At 38.0% G+C, this 12,792-nt stretch overlaps 1 protein-coding gene across 1 annotated transcript in view; it reads right to left on the minus strand.

Annotated features, from left to right (window-relative positions):
- The window catches only part of LOC139962598 (uncharacterized), an 83,319-nt gene that overhangs the window by 23,908 nt on the left and 46,619 nt on the right, over positions 1 to 12,792 (minus strand). The window contains exon 2 of the mRNA XM_071962730.1: positions 9,384 to 9,797. Within this exon, the coding sequence (XP_071818831.1) occupies positions 9,384 to 9,797 (414 nt within the window). The remainder of the gene's footprint in view (positions 1 to 9,383; positions 9,798 to 12,792) is intronic.

Consider the following 12,792-nt stretch of genomic DNA (forward strand, 5'->3'; position numbering starts at 1 on the left):
ATCTCGAAAGAGATACTTTGAACAGACTTTATGTTAATGCAATGGAGGTAAACGACAAAGGCAAATGAATATATATAAATGAAAATCGTAATGAGTTGGAAAATCAAGAACAGTGAAAAAACTTTCAGCCTCCACCGGGATTCGAACCACGGGCCTCCCGCTCTGTACGCGGACACCCTAACCACTAGGCTATGGACGCTGATTGTATGTCCAGAGGTTCGAAACCGGTAAGGAAGATCGTAATTCCACTGTAGGCGTTTGTCACCTGTATCGAACAATACTAGTTCTGTTTTTGGTGACATATTTTGCCTTACTCTAGAGATCAAACATGATGCTAACCAACTCGAAAATCATTTGTGATTCCTAAAGCCGGATCTCGAAAGAGATACTTTGAACAGACTTTATGTTAATGCAATGGAGGTAAACGACAAAGGCAAATGAATATATATAAATGAAAATCGTAATGAGTTGGAAAATCAAGAACAGTGAAAAAACTTTCAGCCTCCACCGGGATTCGAACCACGGGCCTCCCGCTCTGTACGCGGACACCCTAACCACTAGGCTATGGACGCTGATTGTATGTCCAGAGGTTCGAAACCGGTAAGGAAGATCGTAATTCCACTGTAGGCGTTTGTCACCTGTATCGAACAATACTAGTTCTGTTTTTGGTGACATATTTTGCCTTACTCTAGAGATCAAACATGATGCTAACCAACTCGAAAATCATTTGTGATTCCTAAAGCCGGATCTCGAAAGAGATACTTTGAACAGACTTTATGTTAATGCAATGGAGGTAAACGACAAAGGCAAATGAATATATATAAATGAAAATCGTAATGAGTTGGAAAATCAAGAACAGTGAAAAAACTTTCAGCCTCCACCGGGATTCGAACCACGGGCCTCCCGCTCTGTACGCGGACACCCTAACCACTAGGCTATGGACGCTGATTGTATGTCCAGAGGTTCGAAACCGGTAAGGAAGATCGTAATTCCACTGTAGGCGTTTGTCACCTGTATCGAACAATACTAGTTCTGTTTTTGGTGACATATTTTGCCTTACTCTAGAGATCAAACATGATGCTAACCAACTCGAAAATCATTTGTGATTCCTAAAGCCGGATCTCGAAAGAGATACTTTGAACAGACTTTATGTTAATGCAATGGAGGTAAACGACAAAGGCAAATGAATATATATAAATGAAAATCGTAATGAGTTGGAAAATCAAGAACAGTGAAAAAACTTTCAGCCTCCACCGGGATTCGAACCACGGGCCTCCCGCTCTGTACGCGGACACCCTAACCACTAGGCTATGGACGCTGATTGTATGTCCAGAGGTTCGAAACCGGTAAGGAAGATCGTAATTCCACTGTAGGCGTTTGTCACCTGTATCGAACAATACTAGTTCTGTTTTTGGTGACATATTTTGCCTTACTCTAGAGATCAAACATGATGCTAACCAACTCGAAAATCATTTGTGATTCCTAAAGCCGGATCTCGAAAGAGATACTTTGAACAGACTTTATGTTAATGCAATGGAGGTAAACGACAAAGGCAAATGAATATATATAAATGAAAATCGTAATGAGTTGGAAAATCAAGAACAGTGAAAAAACTTTCAGCCTCCACCGGGATTCGAACCACGGGCCTCCCGCTCTGTACGCGGACACCCTAACCACTAGGCTATGGACGCTGATTGTATGTCCAGAGGTTCGAAACCGGTAAGGAAGATCGTAATTCCACTGTAGGCGTTTGTCACCTGTATCGAACAATACTAGTTCTGTTTTTGGTGACATATTTTGCCTTACTCTAGAGATCAAACATGATGCTAACCAACTCGAAAATCATTTGTGATTCCTAAAGCCGGATCTCGAAAGAGATACTTTGAACAGACTTTATGTTAATGCAATGGAGGTAAACGACAAAGGCAAATGAATATATATAAATGAAAATCGTAATGAGTTGGAAAATCAAGAACAGTGAAAAAACTTTCAGCCTCCACCGGGATTCGAACCACGGGCCTCCCGCTCTGTACGCGGACACCCTAACCACTAGGCTATGGACGCTGATTGTATGTCCAGAGGTTCGAAACCGGTAAGGAAGATCGTAATTCCACTGTAGGCGTTTGTCACCTGTATCGAACAATACTAGTTCTGTTTTTGGTGACATATTTTGCCTTACTCTAGAGATCAAACATGATGCTAACCAACTCGAAAATCATTTGTGATTCCTAAAGCCGGATCTCGAAAGAGATACTTTGAACAGACTTTATGTTAATGCAATGGAGGTAAACGACAAAGGCAAATGAATATATATAAATGAAAATCGTAATGAGTTGGAAAATCAAGAACAGTGAAAAAACTTTCAGCCTCCACCGGGATTCGAACCACGGGCCTCCCGCTCTGTACGCGGACACCCTAACCACTAGGCTATGGACGCTGATTGTATGTCCAGAGGTTCGAAACCGGTAAGGAAGATCGTAATTCCACTGTAGGCGTTTGTCACCTGTATCGAACAATACTAGTTCTGTTTTTGGTGACATATTTTGCCTTACTCTAGAGATCAAACATGATGCTAACCAACTCGAAAATCATTTGTGATTCCTAAAGCCGGATCTCGAAAGAGATACTTTGAACAGACTTTATGTTAATGCAATGGAGGTAAACGACAAAGGCAAATGAATATATATAAATGAAAATCGTAATGAGTTGGAAAATCAAGAACAGTGAAAAAACTTTCAGCCTCCACCGGGATTCGAACCACGGGCCTCCCGCTCTGTACGCGGACACCCTAACCACTAGGCTATGGACGCTGATTGTATGTCCAGAGGTTCGAAACCGGTAAGGAAGATCGTAATTCCACTGTAGGCGTTTGTCACCTGTATCGAACAATACTAGTTCTGTTTTTGGTGACATATTTTGCCTTACTCTAGAGATCAAACATGATGCTAACCAACTCGAAAATCATTTGTGATTCCTAAAGCCGGATCTCGAAAGAGATACTTTGAACAGACTTTATGTTAATGCAATGGAGGTAAACGACAAAGGCAAATGAATATATATAAATGAAAATCGTAATGAGTTGGAAAATCAAGAACAGTGAAAAAACTTTCAGCCTCCACCGGGATTCGAACCACGGGCCTCCCGCTCTGTACGCGGACACCCTAACCACTAGGCTATGGACGCTGATTGTATGTCCAGAGGTTCGAAACCGGTAAGGAAGATCGTAATTCCACTGTAGGCGTTTGTCACCTGTATCGAACAATACTAGTTCTGTTTTTGGTGACATATTTTGCCTTACTCTAGAGATCAAACATGATGCTAACCAACTCGAAAATCATTTGTGATTCCTAAAGCCGGATCTCGAAAGAGATACTTTGAACAGACTTTATGTTAATGCAATGGAGGTAAACGACAAAGGCAAATGAATATATATAAATGAAAATCGTAATGAGTTGGAAAATCAAGAACAGTGAAAAAACTTTCAGCCTCCACCGGGATTCGAACCACGGGCCTCCCGCTCTGTACGCGGACACCCTAACCACTAGGCTATGGACGCTGATTGTATGTCCAGAGGTTCGAAACCGGTAAGGAAGATCGTAATTCCACTGTAGGCGTTTGTCACCTGTATCGAACAATACTAGTTCTGTTTTTGGTGACATATTTTGCCTTACTCTAGAGATCAAACATGATGCTAACCAACTCGAAAATCATTTGTGATTCCTAAAGCCGGATCTCGAAAGAGATACTTTGAACAGACTTTATGTTAATGCAATGGAGGTAAACGACAAAGGCAAATGAATATATATAAATGAAAATCGTAATGAGTTGGAAAATCAAGAACAGTGAAAAAACTTTCAGCCTCCACCGGGATTCGAACCACGGGCCTCCCGCTCTGTACGCGGACACCCTAACCACTAGGCTATGGACGCTGATTGTATGTCCAGAGGTTCGAAACCGGTAAGGAAGATCGTAATTCCACTGTAGGCGTTTGTCACCTGTATCGAACAATACTAGTTCTGTTTTTGGTGACATATTTTGCCTTACTCTAGAGATCAAACATGATGCTAACCAACTCGAAAATCATTTGTGATTCCTAAAGCCGGATCTCGAAAGAGATACTTTGAACAGACTTTATGTTAATGCAATGGAGGTAAACGACAAAGGCAAATGAATATATATAAATGAAAATCGTAATGAGTTGGAAAATCAAGAACAGTGAAAAAACTTTCAGCCTCCACCGGGATTCGAACCACGGGCCTCCCGCTCTGTACGCGGACACCCTAACCACTAGGCTATGGACGCTGATTGTATGTCCAGAGGTTCGAAACCGGTAAGGAAGATCGTAATTCCACTGTAGGCGTTTGTCACCTGTATCGAACAATACTAGTTCTGTTTTTGGTGACATATTTTGCCTTACTCTAGAGATCAAACATGATGCTAACCAACTCGAAAATCATTTGTGATTCCTAAAGCCGGATCTCGAAAGAGATACTTTGAACAGACTTTATGTTAATGCAATGGAGGTAAACGACAAAGGCAAATGAATATATATAAATGAAAATCGTAATGAGTTGGAAAATCAAGAACAGTGAAAAAACTTTCAGCCTCCACCGGGATTCGAACCACGGGCCTCCCGCTCTGTACGCGGACACCCTAACCACTAGGCTATGGACGCTGATTGTATGTCCAGAGGTTCGAAACCGGTAAGGAAGATCGTAATTCCACTGTAGGCGTTTGTCACCTGTATCGAACAATACTAGTTCTGTTTTTGGTGACATATTTTGCCTTACTCTAGAGATCAAACATGATGCTAACCAACTCGAAAATCATTTGTGATTCCTAAAGCCGGATCTCGAAAGAGATACTTTGAACAGACTTTATGTTAATGCAATGGAGGTAAACGACAAAGGCAAATGAATATATATAAATGAAAATCGTAATGAGTTGGAAAATCAAGAACAGTGAAAAAACTTTCAGCCTCCACCGGGATTCGAACCACGGGCCTCCCGCTCTGTACGCGGACACCCTAACCACTAGGCTATGGACGCTGATTGTATGTCCAGAGGTTCGAAACCGGTAAGGAAGATCGTAATTCCACTGTAGGCGTTTGTCACCTGTATCGAACAATACTAGTTCTGTTTTTGGTGACATATTTTGCCTTACTCTAGAGATCAAACATGATGCTAACCAACTCGAAAATCATTTGTGATTCCTAAAGCCGGATCTCGAAAGAGATACTTTGAACAGACTTTATGTTAATGCAATGGAGGTAAACGACAAAGGCAAATGAATATATATAAATGAAAATCGTAATGAGTTGGAAAATCAAGAACAGTGAAAAAACTTTCAGCCTCCACCGGGATTCGAACCACGGGCCTCCCGCTCTGTACGCGGACACCCTAACCACTAGGCTATGGACGCTGATTGTATGTCCAGAGGTTCGAAACCGGTAAGGAAGATCGTAATTCCACTGTAGGCGTTTGTCACCTGTATCGAACAATACTAGTTCTGTTTTTGGTGACATATTTTGCCTTACTCTAGAGATCAAACATGATGCTAACCAACTCGAAAATCATTTGTGATTCCTAAAGCCGGATCTCGAAAGAGATACTTTGAACAGACTTTATGTTAATGCAATGGAGGTAAACGACAAAGGCAAATGAATATATATAAATGAAAATCGTAATGAGTTGGAAAATCAAGAACAGTGAAAAAACTTTCAGCCTCCACCGGGATTCGAACCACGGGCCTCCCGCTCTGTACGCGGACACCCTAACCACTAGGCTATGGACGCTGATTGTATGTCCAGAGGTTCGAAACCGGTAAGGAAGATCGTAATTCCACTACGATCTTCCGGTAAGGAAGATCGTAATTCTTTCGAGATCCGGCTTTAGGAATCACAAATGATTTTCGAGTTGGTTAGCATCATGTTTGATCTCTAGAGTAAGGCAAAATATGTCACCAAAAACAGAACTAGTATTGTTCGATACAGGTGACAAACGCCTACAGTGGAATTACGATCTTCCTTACCGGTTTCGAACCTCTGGACATACAATCAGCGTCCATAGCCTAGTGGTTAGGGTGTCCGCGTACAGAGCGGGAGGCCCGTGGTTCGAATCCCGGTGGAGGCTGAAAGTTTTTTCACTGTTCTTGATTTTCCAACTCATTACGATTTTCATTTATATATATTCATTTGCCTTTGTCGTTTACCTCCATTGCATTAACATAAAGTCTGTTCAAAGTATCTCTTTCGAGATCCGGCTTTAGGAATCACAAATGATTTTCGAGTTGGTTAGCATCATGTTTGATCTCTAGAGTAAGGCAAAATATGTCACCAAAAACAGAACTAGTATTGTTCGATACAGGTGACAAACGCCTACAGTGGAATTACGATCTTCCTTACCGGTTTCGAACCTCTGGACATACAATCAGCGTCCATAGCCTAGTGGTTAGGGTGTCCGCGTACAGAGCGGGAGGCCCGTGGTTCGAATCCCGGTGGAGGCTGAAAGTTTTTTCACTGTTCTTGATTTTCCAACTCATTACGATTTTCATTTATATATATTCATTTGCCTTTGTCGTTTACCTCCATTGCATTAACATAAAGTCTGTTCAAAGTATCTCTTTCGAGATCCGGCTTTAGGAATCACAAATGATTTTCGAGTTGGTTAGCATCATGTTTGATCTCTAGAGTAAGGCAAAATATGTCACCAAAAACAGAACTAGTATTGTTCGATACAGGTGACAAACGCCTACAGTGGAATTACGATCTTCCTTACCGGTTTCGAACCTCTGGACATACAATCAGCGTCCATAGCCTAGTGGTTAGGGTGTCCGCGTACAGAGCGGGAGGCCCGTGGTTCGAATCCCGGTGGAGGCTGAAAGTTTTTTCACTGTTCTTGATTTTCCAACTCATTACGATTTTCATTTATATATATTCATTTGCCTTTGTCGTTTACCTCCATTGCATTAACATAAAGTCTGTTCAAAGTATCTCTTTCGAGATCCGGCTTTAGGAATCACAAATGATTTTCGAGTTGGTTAGCATCATGTTTGATCTCTAGAGTAAGGCAAAATATGTCACCAAAAACAGAACTAGTATTGTTCGATACAGGTGACAAACGCCTACAGTGGAATTACGATCTTCCTTACCGGTTTCGAACCTCTGGACATACAATCAGCGTCCATAGCCTAGTGGTTAGGGTGTCCGCGTACAGAGCGGGAGGCCCGTGGTTCGAATCCCGGTGGAGGCTGAAAGTTTTTTCACTGTTCTTGATTTTCCAACTCATTACGATTTTCATTTATATATATTCATTTGCCTTTGTCGTTTACCTCCATTGCATATATATATATATATATATATATATAAACATACATACATACATATATACATATAGTTTTCCAATAAGTTCATATATGTCTCACATATATACTCATGCGCGCTATTCAGTTAATCAACACGGCTTGACTTGCTTCAAAAAGTCTTTAGACTGACATTAAGCTTCACTTCATTAGAGGGACGAATATCTCTTATATGCATATACTATCAGACCTAATTTAATTCCCAAGCATATTTGCCAAAGTTTATAAATATACTCATAACTCCCTGAAGGGTATCACATAATGCTGTTTTAGTGAACAATTGGTGTTACGGACATTTCGCACGTTTCCTGCGATTCAAAACTGGAAATGAAAGGTAATTCCACAAAAAGCATTGGCATTAAAAAACTACATTTACTAGATATGTATGTATCTGTTTGCAAATAGAACATTATAGGCCTGTACTGCGATTAAATAAATGTTTTGAATTTAACAAATGAAGCCGTCGAAATATCATCCTGCATCAAAAAAGGTTAGACGAGGAATGGAAACTATTAAAGCTGGAATTAGTCCTATTTACAAATCGCGAAATTAACTGGGCAAATTTAAAATGAATTGTATATATGAGTTATGTTAATGCATCACACAAAGTTAAGCAAATCTGTATGTATGTAAGCATTCCTTCATGATACTTCACAACACGTAAAGCCGCTGCAAAGATTTTCCGGGACATTCAGTTCGAGTCTGTTCACATAATTACTTTTTTCCCGTCTGAGTTTTTTTGTTCATGTGTTGCTGCATGAGATCCATGAAATGCGTATAGCTAGGAGCATATTTGTTGAGCAGAAGAAGCGAATATGAATTAGCCACACAGGAACAGATTAACAGCATCGGGTGGAAAGAAAAACAGTCGCGTCGATGCAAACCTTTCAAGATCACAGACAAAAAAAGAAGAAGGCTTAAATGTCTACAGAGGAAAGAAATCACTGTACAGCACGAGACAGGTCTCAAACCATCGCTTATGACATTAATATAGATTCTGTGTGTCAGCTTTGCAAAGCGATTACGTCAAAATTAGAGTAACTTCGTTTGCCACAAAGAGCTATTAACTGTTTGCCATGAAATATAGTAGTAGAACAGATGGAAGTAAAAATCCCGAATATTGACCACGCTGCAGTGTGTTTAGTACCAGTGAGGTGTTTAGCATAAATCAGGCCTCTCGTCTCGTTGTATGTTGTTAAAGATATATGACTGCATGCACATGAGACATACTTGTCGGCATAAAGAATTCTATTACGTTTCGATACTGTGCGAAATCATATTATTGCATGGTTGGATTTAAGCTTAGTCATCTGCTGACTATAAATGTTAGCACATCCAATTTAGCTTGTTGGTGTGTAAACTGATAGTTGAATATGCCATTAAAGCTTGATTTAAAGTTGCTGTTGTCACAATTTGATTATTATATGATATAAAGCTTTAAAGTACATAATATATATATATATATATATATATATATATATATATATATATATATATATATATATATATATACATACATATATATATATATATATATATATATATATATATATATATATATATATATATATATATATATATATATATATATATATATATATATATATATATATATATATATATATATATATATATATATCATGTTTGATCTCTAGAGTAAGGCAAAATATGTCACCAAAAACAGAACTAGTATTGTTCGATACAGGTGACAAACGCATATATAGTGGAATTACGACCTTCCTTACCGGTTTAGAACCTCTGGACATACAATCAGCGTCCATGGCCTAATTGGTTAGGGTGTCCGCGTACAAAGCGGGAGGCCCGGGTTCGAATCCCGGTGGAGGCTGGAATTTTTTTCACTGTTCTTGATTTTCCAACTCATTACGATTTTCATTTATATATATATATATATATATATATATATATATATATATATATATATATATATATATAAACAACTGGAAACATACAGAGAGACAAAAGTAAATAAATAATAAAGGAAGAATTTACAGTATTATACTCACACTGGTTAAAAGATTCTTCAGTTTTGAAAGACCTGTATTTGACTGTCATATTAGGTAGGTGAGATAGGATGTGTAAGGGATTCCTTTTCTCCAAGTCCAAGGAGACCCAAATTTTATAAGAATAAGCCACGGAATAAATAGGTTTCTGGAATGATGCCTGTTCCATTTCGTCACATACATCTAGACCCTCGGACGAACCGTCTAACACTATATAGACGTAATACCATCGTTCATTACTGCAGGAATCAAGACGAAAGCTAAAGATTGTTTGCCCGTTAGAGGAATTGAACGTATGGTGGCACTCGTAGCGAGTTCTGACGTCATTGCTTTCGTCATACAGTAAACTAATTTTAAATGCACCTTCGGTCGATGGAAGACTTGTCTGTCTCCGGACATCGTCTTTGCAAATATCAACTGCGGGAAAACAGAAAGAGGGACGAACATAAGCGATCAGATCAGGTTGAAATGAAATGAATGTTTATACATTGAAAGTCATCTCATATATATAGAAAAAATAGCAAAATATGTCAGAAATGTATATAGTTACTGAAGTCAAAGAAATGCTTTAAGTAGGTCTCAGCATACCGCTCTGGTTGCATTGCGAATGTAACGATGCATAATGCAGACATGTACAGACATTGCATGTGTAAACCCGTTGAATGTGTAAATCCATGCACCTCATATACATGTACTAACATGTTTCATTGCTGTTTCTATACAAACCATTCCTTTGTAGTTCCAACATTTTTTCGAATTTGATCACAAAGTGAGATGACACACAGGTGCACTTTTCAAGTTTCTATTCTATTTCTATGTCTAATCTGGTTCACGGAGGTGGAGGTGGAGCATGTTTCTGTCTATGCGCTATTACCATTGAAGTATAGTCATGTCAAACTGAAGTGTTTATTCTTTAAACCCCTAACACAGCTGTCTCTGCACGGTATATATATCTATATATATACATACATTAGCTGTTATAAACACTGACTGTTTCGGATAAAGCTAATGTATGCAGCGAAGATTCTCTTCCGCGTGAAGATGAATAGAGTGGAATTTCGAGCATTCCAATGATTTCTGATGAACTAATAAAGTACAGAACGTGAATTAGTTATAAGAAATTTGTGTATGTTCAAGGGGGGGGGGGGTGATGTGGGGGGGGGGGTGGTAGCAATAGCAATCTACTTTGTTCCTTAAATGGTAATCACGGTTACATATTTTCCGGATTTCTAGAGAAACCAGTTGAATGTTTTATCATTCCAAAAAAAAACGAGATGGAAAGGTAACATTACATACATATCAGTTGGGTGGGGTGTACAAGGAAGTGGGCGGAGGTATGCGTGTAATTCACACATCTAGTTGGCTCATGGTTTACATAAAATGTTACATCCTAGCCACTCCACCACATGATCCAAACACACGTACTGTTCTCTCTGCCTCAGAGCTATGTGCCATTGGCTGTTCAAAACTTCCCCTTTCCTTTCAAAGGTTATATGTTGATGCTGTATTCGATACAATCTAATGACTTTACAATCAACAAATCAAAGAAAGACCAAATATACTTGAAGACATAATACTTGACTTTAGTCGACCAAAAACATGAAAGTAGGCAGGTGGTTTGTAAATGAAAACTGAAGCAATAGATGAATAATGTGGACATATATATATTAAATATTTTGAATTTGGTTCACTGTTAATATAACTCCTAATAATGAGTACATCAATCAACTATAGAATGATAGATGTTCGACTATGTGTGAATATTACATGGTATCGAGAAACACAAACTATAACCCAACGCTAACTTAAAGGGCTAGCTGTTGGCCCAACATTAATTTTGATATTGTTTTGACACTCTTTATTGTATTTTTATTCCAACTTTTTAGGCCTTCTTTTGAGAAGAATAAAACAGCCAAAATGAAAGCAACTTGCTGGATTAATTAGCATAACCAATTAATAAATCAGAGAATTGAGCGTTGAAAAGAACATGTTTTGGTTGCGCTACTGGTATTTACACAAAAAAATATTTAAATAGTAATGTGTAGACATGCGGCAGCTGGTGCTATCATCGATTTACAACATTCAAGACATTTATCATATTTCATTATCTTGAAAACTAATGCTATACTAAAAAAAAGGAAAGAAATAAGGCTTTCTGAAGAAATCGTAAAATCTGTTTTTTTTTCTTCAATATATTAGTTTTGTATAAACATTTTGAATCTGCAAATATCAGGAAGCTGTGCTGTGTATATAACTGAAGATATATCTCTTCTGTATTATTCAGTACCGCACATAAATAGAACTTAAAACCTGTTTTGATGTTATTATTCAATACCGCACATATAAGGAGAACTTAAAACCTGCTGAGATGTTATTTTGTTTCACTTCCATCATAGAGACCGATCCGATCAATATGAATATTTATTCCTCGGCAATATACATTTTCAAATACAATACTTCATTTTATAACTCAAATTAAATATTCAATGTAAATGGAAACGGCTTTGAGCAATTGAAACCAGTACATATGATAAAATTTTATTATAGAAAGAAAATTATCTGTAAGTTAATTTATGCGATAGGTATACGTATATGATCGAGATGAAACATTAATCATATACGATATGTAGTCAGTTACTGTAGGTTATTGACACAATACAATACGTACCGGTACAGTATATACCTTATAGTGGCCTGATAATATAATAAAGGTTTCTTTAGTTTTATCGGTATATGTACCAGGCATATTATAGTATGACACTTTGCGTTAGTATGTTGCACTAAAAGTATGACACTTTTCGTTGGTATGTTGCACTGTTGTAGTTATCCTCATGCATATGATCAGCTTTCATCAGTTTTATGTTTATAGTCTAATATCAGATAAAATGCCGGGTAAGCTATAATTTAAACAGCACAACACAATACAGGTATATAGAGGCTATGTGTTTATTCATTTGACTGATTCGTTACCAAATATGATGATGCGAGTTTGGGAGACCTCCTGTGGCTTGTATGATTGCTGGAGACAGTAATATCATACGACGTATAGCCTTTAACTATATAGGTCAATGACATCAAGATACATTCATTACATCTTTACATAGCCTAACTAACAATATATATATATATATATATATATATATATATATATATATATATGTTGCATATGTTTCATTTGTAGGATCGGAAATATTATATGACGTTTACGATGTCTTATTGTAAGTCAATAACTATATCCCTTCAAGTGTACCTCGTATATAAAGATCACCTTGTAGCCTTATTAAGTAACAACATTTAAGGTTTCTTTTTGGTTTTATAGGTGTAACCATGTATCATGTATCCGATATTATGACTCCATACGTGTTTGTTTTTAAACCAATATACCCATTCATTCCATGTTTACTCCCTTGTC

This window comes from Apostichopus japonicus, chromosome 3, assembly GCF_037975245.1.
Source record: "Apostichopus japonicus isolate 1M-3 chromosome 3, ASM3797524v1, whole genome shotgun sequence".
Taxonomy (NCBI): Eukaryota; Metazoa; Echinodermata; class Holothuroidea; order Aspidochirotida; family Stichopodidae; genus Apostichopus; species Apostichopus japonicus.